We start from the raw sequence: 15,351 nt of genomic DNA, 5'->3' as shown, positions 1-15,351 counted from the left end.
CCTGGTATTTTAGTAGCTCATATTTTATTATACTTACTGGTATCAGCTGATCAAATAAAATATTTTGTCTTTGTCCTAGCTCTGGAAGACAAAATAGACTGGTCTCCTTCAAGATATGTCTAAAAATAAACTAAGATATGCAAATTATACAAAGAACTGCCCAGTCATTTCATTCTTGTACCACCAACTACAAACCAAGTGTGAAATCCTGTCCTCATTGAAGTCAATGGCAAAATTCCCATTGACCTCAGTGGGATCAGGATTTTACCCAAGATTTCTCTACGTGCAATTCTGAAATTCCTATATATGGCTTTGGAAATGGAGGACCAGAATTTCAAAGTGTGTAAGCAAAAATGGATGCCCACTTGCAGTAATTGCACATGCGAGTAACTAGCTGGATGTGTAACTGGTCATTAGTGCACAACATAAGCAGGACTGCACATGCAGTGATAGCAGCTGTGCACAGAAGTTAGATATTCAATTCTGTATACATTTTAGTACACACAATTACCCACATACTTTCCTTATTGTATAACTCTCATTGTCTGAAATTGTATTATGCTAGTTTCACATGATGGGTAGGAGAAAAAAAAGGAAATGAGAGGGAGAAATGGTAAAAAAAAATCACCTGTGCTCTCCAACCCCTCCGTTAGTGATAATTTAAAAAGTATACCACAGGCTTTAAATACAAAGGAAGTATATACCGTATATACCACAGGCTTTAAATACAAAGGAAGCCAAATCCCGCAGTTCCACCCCATCCGCTTCCTATCCCTCTTCTGCAACAGCTGAGCTACTAAGAAGCTGATCTGTGAGATTTGCAAGAGCTCCCAAATCTGCTCTTTAAATACTGCTAAACTGTTAAGCAAGCTAGCTTCCTCTGAAGGGCCAGTGAACAAACTGGCCTCTCTTTTTTTTTTTAAAGGGGGTTTCTGGATTGACACTGCTTTGAAGTATGCGCATTGAAGGCAACAGTACTGTTGAACTGAAAGCGAACATCTAGACAAGCAAACATCTAGACAAGGTAGTAGACTGTTGGTGTGCTTGAGCAGTGCTGAAGAACTAATGCTTGGAGACTGGTATTACTGAGTTGGGTGCGAACGATGCCTTAATTTATGCTTTCTGCTACACTTTTAGCACTGGTTTCACTCAACTGGTTTGTAAACTGATTTAGTTCAATCTGTGCAATGCCCCAGGATGGACACTCTTGTCTCAGATTAACAATGTACTGTTTCGATTTTGCTTAAATTGATTCCTTAGTAGTAGCAGAATCGATATAAGGCATCCAAACAAGAGTGTCTCTCACCAGGGGGTGGCACATGTTTAACTTCACAGCTGTGCTCAGACTGTGTGTAGAAAAAGCCCTTGCGTTTTGATTATCATGAAGAAATGCACTTGAGCAACCTTATCTCTAAATTAGGGCTGTCGATTAATCACAGTTAACTCACGCAATTAACTCAAAAAAATTTATCACGATTAAAAAAATTAATCGCGATTAATCGCAGTTTTAATTACACTGTTAAACAATAGAATTGCGATTGAAATTTATTAAATATTTTAGGATTTTTTCTACATTTTCAAATATATTGATTTTTATTACAACACAGAATACAAAGTGTACAGCGCTCACTTTATATTATTTTTATTACAAATATTTGCACTGTAAAAATGATAACAAAAGAAATAGTATTTTTCAGTTCACCTAATACAATGCAATCTCTTCATCAAGAAAGTGCAACTTCCAAATGTAGATTTTTTTTTTGCTACATAACTGCATTCAAAAACAAAACAATGTAAAACTTTAGAGCCTACAAGTCCACTCAGTCCTACTTCTTGTTCAGCCAATCACTAAGACAAACAAGTTTGTTTACATTTACGGGAGATAACGATGCCGACTTCTTATTTAAAATGTCACCTGAAAGTGAGAATAACATTCGTATACCTCTTCATGCTTCGGCCACCATTCCAGAGGATGTTTCCATGCTGCTGACGCTTGTTAAAAAATAATGTGTTAATTAAATTTGAGAATGAACTCCTTGGGGAACAATAGTATGTCTCCTGCTCTGTTTTACCCGCATTCTGCTATATATTTCATGTTATAACAATCTCGGATGATGACCCAGCACATTTTCGTTTCAAGAACACTTTCACTGCAGATTTGACAAAATGCAAAGAAGGTACCAATGTGAGATTTCTAAAACTAGCTATAGCACTCGACCCAAGGTTTAAGAATCTGAAGTGCCTTCCAAAATCTGAGAGGGATGAGATGTGGCGCTTGCTTTCAGAAGTCTTGAAAGAGAAGCACTCCGATGCAGAAACTACTGAACCCGAACCACCAAAAAAGAAAATCAACCTTCTCCTGGTGGCATCTGACTCAGATGATGAAAGTGAACATGCGTCGGTCTGCACTACTTTGGATCGTTATCGAGCAGAAACCCTCATTAGCATGGATGCATGAAGACACATATGAATCTTTAACGCATCTGGCATGTAAATATCTTGTGACGCCAACTACTACAGTTTCATGAGAACACCTGTTCTCACTTTCAGGTGACATTGTAAACAAGAAGCGGGCAGCATTATCTCCTGCAAATGTAAACAAACTTGTTTGTCTGAGTGACTGGCTGAACAAGAAGTAGGACTGAGTGGACTTGTAGGTGCTAAAGTTTTACACTGTTTTATTTTTGAATGCAGGTTTTTTTGTACATAATTCTACATTTGTAAGTTCAACTTTCACGATAAAGAGATTGCACTACAGTACTTGTATGAGGTGAATTGAAAAATACTATTTTTTGTTTTTTATAGCACAAATATTTGTAATAAAAAATAAATATAAAGTGAGCACTGTACAATTTGTGTTCTGTGTTGTAATTGAAATCAAAAACTGGTATCTGAAATCAATATATTTGAAAATGTAGAATATATACCAAAATATTTAAATAAATGGTATTCTATTATTGTTTAACAGTGCGATTAATCGCACAATTACTTTCTTTAATCGCTTGACAGCCCTACTCTAAATTAATGAAGCTTTTCTGGAAATGTAATAAGACACAAAGGAGTGTTCATTCTTGGACCATCAAAACATTACAGTATTCAGGTTACTGACAGTACTCATTCTTCTGACTCATGCTTCACAATGTGCCTCAAGGAGTACATCAATGGCCTGGGTAATTGCTCAAATAGTCAACTATAGTAGCCAACTGCCCCATTTGGCCAGGACTGCTCAGGTTTTTAAATTCTGTCCTGGGTGTTAGCCGTCCTCAGTCCCAGGCCGCTGGCTGAACTCTCTAGTAAAGAAAAATACTAATTTCTGTTCCTAACAACTGCTTTCAAGAGTGAGCAGCAGGTTTCCTGTGCGTGCACACACACCTCCCTGAGCAGGCAGCCAGACCGAAGAGCAAGATGAAAGTCCAACCTCCATAAAAAGACAGATAGTCAAGGCGGTCAGAAGTGGGGGGCAGCCACTAAGACCCCAGGTTCAGCTTATTTGGAAATATTTAAATAGTGACAACTATGTGGCTAATAGCATCCAATATTCTGAATACGTTTACTGCAATTAAAATTATTCCACCTGTTATTCCTTTTAACATGATCATTGGTGCCATCTTAGTTCCCTATACAAGCTCATCAATGCAGAGACCATCTTTTCCTTAAGTGTGCACATAGTACAATGGAGCCCTAAATCCCAATTAGGACCTGCAAATACTAGTACAACATAAATTAATAGTGATAGTACTTTAATTATGCTAACTTTTTATTTCAGCTATCTCTTATATGGACAATCTAAAAGTTTATATTTCACTAGAAGTTTTACAACTAGTTTTGTCAAAAAAAGATATAACATGATTTAATGAGTAATCTAATTCTTGAAACTTGAGAAAAATCTGTCTCCGTATACAGTTATTAGAGAAATCTACCTACTTGATACTTTGGATTGAAAAATGTTCTCACAATTCCTATTTCCACATGCATTTTACCAGTTCCTAATATTTTTATTTTTAAAATATTCCATTACAGTAGCTCCACAAAGCTCAGCCCAAGAAACTGACAGGGCTAAATATTTTGGAAGTTATCTCTACATTCCTATTCTATTGACAAAATAATTGTAACAAAACACAAAGAAAAGAAAAAAAAGCAAAGCATTATAAGAAAACCATCCACAAAACCTGTCATAAAATAAAAAAATAAATCTTGCTGCACGAACTTTAACAAACAAATATTTGCATTCTGTAGCACAAAAAACTGAAAAAAAACATGACAAATTACAATTCAAACAAGTTACAATTGCTTCTTCTAACAAAGAATAAAGCACTTATATTTCCATAACTGGCTTTCAAATTTTATCTAAATAAATGTCAATAAAATTTTACAATATGACTTTTTTCCAAACATATAATTGTCTTCCATGCTAACCAAACTACACAAAGCCCCTACTTTGAGGCTAGAGTCAATAAAAAGCTTCGGCAGTCTTGTATGAGCTTCTGATTTGAAAACAAACATTAAAAAATTTAAAGAGGATCCCTAGAGTGCCTTTTGAAATAAAATCAAATTAATTATTGGTTCTCAACACAAATTTATACCAGTCTGGAAAACAAAGAACAAATGGAGTTACATGACAACATAATTTCCTAGGAAAAATGCATTTATTGAAATTTTCTGTCAGATTTCTTTTCAATCTATGGATTTGACAAAAAAACATTAAACACTCCCAGAAGATGACAAAAGTCCAAAGAGAGAAAAGCAATCCCTCTTTGGAAAACTTAGAACTACTTTTTACTATCTATCTTAACATTTTGATGGAGGAACAAAAATGGTTGCTTTTTACTTTCAATGCAAACGCTTACTCCAAGATTTAAAAATTTCATTTGAGATGATTAAATAATAGTGAGTATATTTCCATTATTTCTTGGAGGAAAAACAAGAGGCTCTGTCCTCTGGTCAGGCAGCAGACAGACATAGCATTCACATCAAAACCCAAACAGAGGCTTTTCAAACAGTTCTGTTGAATTCTGAAATCTAATTGTCAAAAACTGAGTTTTTGGCAAGATGAATCCTTCATTACTCTTGCTGTGCATTAACAAAGGATTTTTTTCCAGGCAACTTAATATCCAAAGGATCAGCAAGCTTTCCATAGCATAGACAGATGATACCAGTATTTAAATTTGCATTCCAGTGGCCCAGCCAAGCAATCAGCAACCTACAGTTGCTGTAGGGAAACACAGAGGATATGGGACGCAGATTCTCAGCTGAGGGCTGAGTTCCTTGGGCTGGCAAGACTTGGAGACTGCTATGGAGGCAGCACACTTATCCCCAAGAGGAGGGAATGCATTGAATGATGCTCTAGTGAACTTCTCCCCATGAATGGGTGTTTACATACTCCAAAGGGAGCCAAGACTACTTCTCTATGGCCAGAAGGGTGGGCCAAGCCTGATACGATAACAGTAAAAGACGGAGAGGACTGCAGAGGAACTACACCTCTATCTCGATATAACGCTGTCCTCGGGAGCCAAAAAATCTTACTGCGTTATAGGTGAAACCACATTATATCGAACTTGCTTTGATCCACCGGAGTGCACAGCCCCGCCCCCCCGGAGCACTGCTTTACCATATTATATCCAAATTCGTATTATATCAGGTCGCGTTATATCGAGGTACCGGTGTACCTTAAAAAAACCACATTTAAAAGCACCTACTGAACTTGAAATGTGCTGAAGAGGAAAACAAAATGTCAAGCAAAGGAAGCAATCTTACCAATATACAACATCCAGTGGTGCAAAGTACTTTTTCATAATTAAGTCAGCAAAGTAAGCTTCTGTCTCCCTGCAGGCAGTCCCATTGCCTATCACAACAGTGCTGCAGCTTTAAAGGAGATAAAGGATAAACATTCAGTTTTCCTGCATAGTTAGGGATGTGTAGTAATTTCATTTTATGTAATAGGTAAAGGCTGTACTCAACAAGAACATGTCGCCATCTTCCACACATAGGAAGATCTTAGAATCCTGTAGACATCAGCACCTCAGCATGAACCAGACTGATTAGCCAAGAGTTAAGCTGCACAACACACACACTGTGGCATATTACAAAAGTGTGTCTTGCTGCAGTAGCTACAAAGTAGCTAGTACCTTGCAATGGAGAATTCCATCCCCTTAGCTGCATGTACAACAGCAAAGAAACCTTTAAGTGGCTCTAGTAGTAAGACTTTTCAAGGGCTTGAGGCATGTATGGGGGAAGGGACTGACTGTCTGAAGGTTTGAGTGCATTGTGATGTTGTGAGTGGCGAGAGTGATAATTTTCACATATCCCTTATAGAAGTGAACAGCAAGCCTAACTACAGGAAACTCAAGGGCTGTAATACATCATTCATGACTCTCCTTGGCTGTCTTCATGTTAAATCATTTTATTGCACAGACAGGAAAATCCTTCCCAGTGCAAAATGGCTTCTATTGAATTGAACAGAAGCTAAAATAAAGAAAAACTCATTTTGGAAGCTCACTCAGTGGAATAACACTGGATGGAACCGCCTCAAAAATAGTACAGTAAGGGCCAGAGCTACCAATAATCCCAGGCTATCAACAGGTACGCATGAGTGTTTAACATCAAACTCCTAATCCCTAGTGAACAACGTCCCACAACCCAAACCTATCCCCAAATTTAATACAAGTAGCAATAGCTGTTCATAAAAGCTCCCAAAATAGACTAGCATGGGTGCTGCACAGTAGGAATAAGATGAATTGGCACACCTTTGCAAATACATTTCCATAGCATCTAATTTGTAAACTAACTATATTCACTGCTTGATTTCATAAGCATCTAATACATACAATGTTTTAAAACATGAACATAAATTGAGCAACATTCAGCCGTCAGCCATGAAAGCAGAAATTCCACTAAATCTCTGGGCATCGTGCTTGTATATCCAATTTTGATATAATGTAGATATTTATCCTATTTATATTTTAATGAAAGCTTCATCATCATACTTGTAATGCAGAAGAAGTCTCCTTATCTTTTCAGCTTCACGGAATCCTTGTCCAGAATGCAAGTAGACAACATCAGTATGGAGTATCTGACCTAGAATGAGGAAAGGCAAAACCATTCAGTAAGTTCTCTAAGAGATATGAATATAAAATGGCCACCCCAATTGAGCATGCCTTTTTTTAAGTTAGCTATTCTTCATTGTACTTAAATACAGCAGCCTTATTTGAATATACAGTGTGTGAGAGTCTATTCCCTGTACTATGTGCTGTGAAAGAGATTAAATTAGAGAGAATGCTGGATTGGGTACTTTGGAAGGCGGTCAGGAAACTTTATACAGAAAATTGAGGAAACGTAAGTCTGTAACTCTTAAAAATCAGACAACTAATAAGCAAGCTCATTGAGATATAAAACAATATGAAGAAAATAAATCTGAAGGCATTATAAAAACTTATACATTATTTGAGCCTTGTATTTTGGCAATATGGGGTTAATTCAACACCAAAGCCATTACTACTTCCTCCAAACAACAGTCTAGCAAAAAAAAAATTGGAAAGTGTAATTTCCATTTTCACAAAAATCTATGCTGAAAACAAAAGAGAAAATTATGTCTGTGAAAAATAGCTGTGAAGATTGTTTTTAAATCAAGTGTCACTAGCTTGCAAAAAGGCCTATTTCCTGTGATCCATAATTGTTTTTTTTTTTTAAACAAAGACTGTAAAATGCATAAACATCCACAAGTTTTACAAGGTTTCTCTTAATAGCCTGTTTGATTATCATAAAAAGCAGCGTACTTTACATTTTATCCAAACCACAGCGGGTGTGGCTCAATGTTTTATTTCACTGAAGAATTGACAAAATACTTGTACAGTTTCCAGATGCACATGTTATGGCCATCAAGGAGTTACAGAATGCAGAGGTTTTTTTTGTTTTGTTTGCTTATTTTGGGGTTTTGTGGGTATTTTTAAAGAAAGCTACATATTGTAAAATGTCAGTTTGACATGTTGAGGAGAGATACAGATTTGCTGTGGTCTCACCATTTTTAATATATTTCAGCTGCTGAATACATAACCAGTGCGGAAGGGGTAGGGAAAAGGCGGCTAAATAAACCATAAAAGGATAGACTTTATATGGAAATGTTTTTCTGTCCTTCAACAGAGAAACACAAACATTACAAGACAATAGGACAATGGGTAAAATTTTATTATGTGTAAGTGACTTAGCCTAAGACTCACTGCAAGTCAATGGGATTTAGGCTTCTATGTCTACACTACAGCCTATGTCAGCAAAACTTTTGTCCCTTAGGGGTGTGAACATTCCACTCCCGTGACTGACATAAATTACACCAGCATAAGTGCTCGTGTTCACAGCACTATGTCGGCAGGAGAGCTTCTCCTGCTGACATAGCTTATGCTGATCCCAGAGGTGGCTTTTTTATGCCAATGGAAGAGCTCTCTCCCATCAGCATAGAGCATCGTTACCAGATGTGCTGCATGTATAGACATGGCTTTAGGTTCCTCAGTGACTTTTGAAAATGAACTTAGGCATTTTAGACCAATGACTTCATATGAATCAAACAAAATGTATTATAGATACTCTGCTTCAAACCATAAGGAACTCTGTAAACAAGGCCAGAATCACTAGGAACTGACTGGGTAGTTAGCAAATGTAAGAAAAAAATACAAACAACTTTTATTAACTAGAGAGGTGGAGAAGTACCTACATGACAAAACACACGCCATTACACCTGATAGCTCTTTTTTGAAGTTTCGCAAAGAAGGTAAGGACAGGATGGGAGGAGAAAGTGACAAACCTTTTCACACCCTTACAGGGGTAAACCTCCAGACCTAATTAAGCCACATTAGGGAGATTTCCCCTGCAGCTGCCTAAAAGCTGCACCTGTTCACCAGAGAACTTCAGATTTCCAGAGCTGCTGGGTCCTGCACCTTCTATAAGTGCCAGTTTACTTTAAAATATGCAATATTAAAGAAAAACAAGCAGCGAAGAAGTCAATTTCCAAGTGTGTAAACAGGTTATTTGTGTGTGGGGGGGGAAATTAAGAAGCAAGTATTCAAAAGCTGATTCCATTTTAAGCTGTAATACATTAAGAGTCTGATTCCTAACTACTGTGTTTTAATTATTCACAACTGTGTGATGAGAGTGCAAAACTGTTCATTCCCACTTTGCACAGGTGAAAATGACTAGACAAGAGAGTGGAGACTCAGGCCCGTAACATTTAATCCCATGCTACTAAAGGAATTTGCAGGGTAAATTACATGCAAACATGAAAGACTAAATCATAACAGAAAATAGATACTCTCCATAAGTATACTGTATAACAACTAGCTTTTACTGTAATTCAGTAAATTTCAAAAGTTAAACAGTGTTTTAAAAGCTGATGGAAAAATTTGGAATTTAAACTTACTGGTTGGCGAAATGATTGCCAGCTTGCAGCCATGTTTGTACCCAGGATCAACTCCCATCAAAATACGTCCTCTCACAGGGTTCGTCAGAAGCAACTGTCGAAGATTTCTTCCAAACATCATTATAGATTCTTTCTCTGCATCAGACGTTAACTTTGATCTTAGAGGATAGAAAGCAAAAAGAGGAGTTTTTTCCAGTTAGTTTTCAGACACATTTTTTAGTTGGTTCAAAGTACATGCTTTTTGGAGCATTTCTGATTATTTCTTTGTTATGGTCCACTACGCTATGGATCTCGAGTTTTTGGTACATTTACTTTAACAGGAATAGTATATGAAAAATTGGTTGTAGTCCTAAGAAAGTAGCATCAGTAACTGGCTTGCAGTTACAGTTACCCATAAGTTGTGTAAAGTCTGCACAGACTCCTTTCTGCCTTATTTTCACACATCCACTATTACATTTTTGAATAGACAGCAGTGTCTACTCAAAGCTGGGTTTCTACTTGCAGGGGAATGGTATTCTGATTCTCATCAGACCAGCCTTGAGAAACACCTACGCTGAATTCAGCTTCTAATATAAACCTGCAGAGACTGGGATAATTTCCTAGTTACTGAGAAAATTACTAGCAAGCAGAATTGGTTTAAGCGACTAAGACTGAAATGGACTAGATAGCCTGATAAGTCGTTTCTATTTGTAATTGCTAAATTACTATAATTCACTAGATAGCCCGTCTGGTTCATGAGTTACAGTATTTCACAACTGTATTTGAAACTGGTGACTTGATAAACAATTGCAGATGCAAAATAATAACAGTGTAGTTGATGTGTTTCCACATTTGTTTGTGTGGATGTAGGCAAAGCAGAAATTCATAGATACAAAACGTTCTCTATTTTTTTTCCCTCTTCCATGATCTTTGACAGGAAAAATAAATATGCCACTGAAGATCAAGGAATGAGTTCTGTAACTTTAGCACCATTTATTAAAAATATCCTTGTTTATCTAAGACAAATGTGTATTTTTGCTAGGTGGTAAGTCTGCGCCTTGTATGTCAACAGCAGCCAAGAAGAGAATGTCTGATAACAACAAAATGTCTTAGTTGTTTACACTTATTAAGGAATAAAAAAGTTTATTAAACAAAAAGAATCTTTAGTATTCAGCAGTTTCCTCTCTCTTTGCATATGCACACATCCATGCACCATCTGTGTAATGTGATCAGTTATTAGGATAATTAAGGAAGTCATGATGAGTCAGATAGTAACTAATACTGTAAGCCTGCATATAACTTTAAAACTACCCACACTTTTCCCCCCAGGAATGTGTGTCTTTTTGATCAGTCAAAAAGGAACCCTTTTCTGTACATTAATGTACCACTGAAACAACACCTAAGATTATCATAAATGAAAAACTAGCAGAAATAATTCTTTATAGTTTTTCTATACAATTAATTCTCTATGCAAATATATAAACATTCTCATTTACACATCAATTAATTTTGTGCATTTGATAGTATTTTATGCATAGTCAGATCCATTGCTTCCCAAAGAGCCAGTCTGTTTCCAGTTTGTGAACGTCTTTACACAGAGCAACTATGAGGAGAAAAGACATTTTTAAAAGATAGGAAAATATGACTAAAACCACAACTACTGGCACCCGGACTCATGGACGTATGTAGAATGTGCAACTACTTTTAACTCCAATTTTTGAAAAACAGACTAGATTACAAGTTGGTGACATCCCTTCAACACTCAAAGACATAACCACCCACGTTTTCCTTCACACATTGCTTTCAAAGCATTTCTATGAAAAGGCATCCTTCATGCAAAAGAAAGAAACCCCCTCTGGAATTGTTTCTGAATGAAGAACACAAAATTAGCATAGATATTATCTAAAGGGAGATCATGAAAAGTACACAAAATTTACATGCATTCCCTAGGCTGCCCTAGTATTTCAAAGGTAGACCAATAGCAGACTGTGCTCTGGTCTCCATTGAGTAGAAAAAGGAATCACCCCCAGGTAGCAGAATGGCTGCACTGTAGCAGCCACCACTGAACACAACAGCAGAAGCAGTCGCTGCCTCTGCCATGGTGTGTGGACGTGAAGACTGGAGAATCTGCACAAAGAAAGATCCTCTGGCCCTGGCTTTCCTCTATCCCCCAAAAGTGGTTTCTATATCACGCACAGGACATCCACTCCCCACATGCAGCTCAATCTACCAGTTCTACTACAACGGGGACCTGTGCAGGAACTGGATTTACCCCTAGCCACATGTTATTAGTTTTGTACACTTTATGGAAACATGTTTAAAGTTGGCTTGGATTTAAGAAACTTTTATAGTAACAGGAAATGGTACTGAAAGTGCCAGGTGTGTGAAGACTATAACGTATGTCCTTTCTATTACTTAATATCCTGTATTTTTAATTTCAAATATAGACCTTTCTTTTTCTTTCTACTTGCTTCTCATTCAACATGTGTATCAGTGATATGACCCACCACCCCAAGTGCTGGCCCTCAATTTTAAATTTTGGATAGTCATTTAATCCTTTATGAAACTGTCCCAGGTAGCCTGACATTTATTTTCTCTTTATGTTCTCAGGGCACCACTGTGCGTCAAAAATGATAAAATGCCTAGCTTTGTATTGTTCTAATTTCTGGTAATTCTTATTAATAAGGTTTGGGGGAGGAGGGGATCCCTCGTAAACATAAGAACATTGATTATTTTGAAAATAAATATTCTCATTTGCCATTTTATGAAAAATAAAATAATTTATCAAACGATTTAACATATCATTTCAAATTTACTAGGATGATTATAGTAAAACAAATATAAAGAATATGGCGATTCCTTTAATTTTCTTCTGCATTTGAAACTCAAAATTGCATTCAGTCATCAGATTGCCAAGAGAAGTATTTAATAAGGGCAATTATCCTAATCTTGGCCTACTGACATCTGGAGTCACAGCTGGAAGATAAGGGTTCTAAAGTTTGGACTCCATTTCCAACTCCAGCTTTCATATGCAAAGCACAAGCAATATTTTCTGTTGGAACTTCAGGTGTGAAATGAGATGTATAGGGGAAAAAATGTCTATGAAGAACAGTGAGGGAAAGAACTCCAATGCTTTTTGAGAGAGTATGGAAAATTAGGAAAGAATTATACATTTAAAAAAATATTTCTTCATCTCATCACTTGTGTTGAAACCCTATGAAATTATTCCATGCAGGACTGCAACAAAATAAAATGTATTCTGAAGAGCCAAAAGTATTACTGGACATTATTATACCAGGTCTGAGCAATCATAGTATCTGACAGGAAGGAAAGTAGAAGACAGGAAATGAAACAATAAAGAAGGTAATTGTCTTGCTGGCAAGTTCTCTCCTCCTCATCACTAGGAGTAAAAGTTTCAATACACTCTTCAAAACGTTCTGCTCCAACGCTTATTAATAAAAAAAAAAGTTAGAGACGTTAACACTAAAAGGAGGTTTTAAAATACTTTAGCAGCCCTGTGCAAGACTCCAAAGAAAAACTTCTGGTGAGAAGAGAGAGAGGATAAAAAAGGAGAGCAGTTAAGTGGTCACAAAAGTGAGAAACTGATTGCTCAATGCCTTGAGCCAGGAATACTATTGGCAGGTGCCGTACATTCTTCCCCATAGGAGTTCAGTTTCAGCACTCATCCCATATTATTCCACTTCCAGGCCTTTCCTAATTGGAAACGGCCAATTATGCCAAATTTTCCCAAACAGTAAGATATGGACAAACATCCATTCAGGAACAAAGTATTTCACTTATTTCACTTATGACCTAAACGCAGACTTAATCTGATCCAGAGTTTATTTGTTTTATTTTAAAAAAGCAAAACAAAAAATTGCACTAACCCACTGTTGCAGCAAACTTCACGTTATAAATTGTTGATGAAGATTCCATTGAAGGTGCTGGTTTGGTGAAAAAAGTATATTCCTGTATGTTTATCTGGAGTGCGTATGTTATGGCTGTTTTTGCAACTCAAAGTGGATTTTCACATCAATATTATTCTTAACCTAATGTATAGGGCCCTACCAAATTCACGGTCCATTTTGTTCAATTTCACGGCCATAGGATTTTAAAAATAGTAAATTTCATGATTTCAGCTATTTAAATCTGAAATGTCGCAGTGTTGTAATTGTAGGGGCCCTGACCCAAAAAGGAGTTGTGTGTGGGAGGGGTGGTAACAAGGTTATTGTGGGGTGGGGGGGGCGGAGGGGGTTGCAGTACTGCTACCCTTACTTCTGTGCTGCTGCTGGCAGCGGTGCTGCCTTCCGAGCTGGGCAGCTGGAGAGCGGGGGCTGCAGGCCCCAGAGTTCAGCTCTGAAGGCAGAGCTGCCACCAGCAGCAGCGCAGAAGTAAGGATGGCATGGTATGGTATTGCCACCTTTACTTCTGCACTGCTGCCTACAGAGCTGGGCCCTCAGCCCCCACTCTCTGGCCGCCCAGCTCTGAAGGTGGCAGCGCAGAAGCGGCGGCTGTTGGCCACACACCCAGCTCTGAAGACAGTGCCCTGCCAGCAGCAGCACAGAAATAAGGGTGGCAACACCATGACCCCCCTGCAACTCCCTTTTGGGTCAGGACCTCTAATTTGAGAAACGCTGGTCTCTCCTGTGAAATCTGTATAGTATTGGGTAAAAGCACACAAAAGACCAGATACCACGGAGAGGAGACCAGATTTCACAGTCCGGGATGCGTTTTGCATGTGAATTGGTAGGGCCCTATTAATGTATTAACTGTAAGAGTTATAGAGTATTTATGACACTTACCACAACTAACCAATATTTTTGTCATGCGTTTTGTATAAGGGTTATATTTACTCTAGCAACCTTAACTTGAAGTTAAATTTGAAGGAGGTTCAGGGGAAAGTGGAGAAGAGGAATGGACCATGACACCTTCTATAAGCCCGGTTGACTTATAACCCACCACAAAACATGGTCAGCTCAGATGAAAGTTTAAGTGCAGCTGGATCTTGACAACTGGATCTAGTGTCATCTCAACCTCACCGCTGCCTACACCTGCAAAGAAGAGTGGGAGATAAGCTAAAGGAAAAGCCCTCACATATCTAGGAGGGAAAAGGGACATAGTTTCCCGCTCTCTCAGAAGTGGTCTAGGGAGTTTAGGGAGGGAGAGACAGACAAGTGAATGTGGCCAATTATTCTTTCAGGGGAATACCTCAATCATTTCCCCACCTCAGCTCTCGATCATAGGATATGTGAAATTCTGTCCTACCAGCTTGCAGTTACCAAGCAAATTCACAAGTCCACTTTTAAAGCTTTACATGTATCGCTTTACAAACCTTTAAATGCCAATTTTAACCTTCAGATACGCTTTCACGTGCCGTCCATTCACTATAAGGAGAGTCAAATGGGCATCTTGGACTTGCCCCTATATAACCAAGCCTCATAAGAAACCCTTTGAGTACAATTAATCCCATTTTACAGATGAGGAAACAAACACGGAAGTTAAATGATTCACCCAAGGTCACAGAGTAAATCAGTGTCAAAGTGGGGAACAGACCCCAGAAATCCCAACTCTCAGGCCTTTTCTACATTGGGTAGGGTTGCCAACTTTCTGATTGCAGAAAACCAGTTACCCTTGCCTTGCCCATCCCCTGCCCCGAAGCCCCGCCCCAGCCCCATCCCTGCTCACTTCATCCCCGCTTCCTCCGTTGCTCACTCTCTCCCACCCTTACTCACTCACTCATTTTCACCGGGCTGGGGCAGTAGTTGGGGTGCAGGTGGGGGTGAGGGCTCCAGCTGGAGGTGCGGACTCTGAGGTAGGGCCGGGGATGAGAAGTTTGAGGTGCAGGAGGGGGTTCTGGGCTGGAGGATGGGGCTGAGAGGTTCAGAGTGTGGGAGGGGGCTCCCGTCAGGGGCAGGGGGCTGGGGTGTGTGGGGGGGTGAGAGCTCCAACTGGGGGTGCAGGCTCTGGGG

At 38.4% G+C, this 15,351-nt stretch overlaps 1 protein-coding gene across 2 annotated transcripts in view; it reads right to left on the bottom strand.

The window, feature by feature from the left end:
- Positions 1-15,351, bottom strand: part of SRBD1 (S1 RNA binding domain 1) — a 224,184-nt gene that overhangs the window by 145,070 nt on the left and 63,763 nt on the right. For both annotated transcript variants that reach the window (XM_054023628.1, XM_054023629.1), the window contains 3 exons: positions 9,404-9,561; positions 6,984-7,074; positions 5,755-5,862 (listed from right to left, as the gene is read on the bottom strand). In XM_054023628.1, coding sequence (XP_053879603.1) covers positions 5,755-5,862; positions 6,984-7,074; positions 9,404-9,561 — 357 coding nt within the window. The remainder of the gene's footprint in view (positions 1-5,754; positions 5,863-6,983; positions 7,075-9,403; positions 9,562-15,351) is intronic.

Source organism: Malaclemys terrapin, chromosome 3, assembly GCF_027887155.1.
Source record: "Malaclemys terrapin pileata isolate rMalTer1 chromosome 3, rMalTer1.hap1, whole genome shotgun sequence".
NCBI classification, from domain to species: Eukaryota; Metazoa; Chordata; order Testudines; family Emydidae; genus Malaclemys; species Malaclemys terrapin.
The sequence above is the reverse complement of the archived record's forward strand: the minus strand, read 5'-3'. Positions and strand labels throughout refer to the sequence as shown.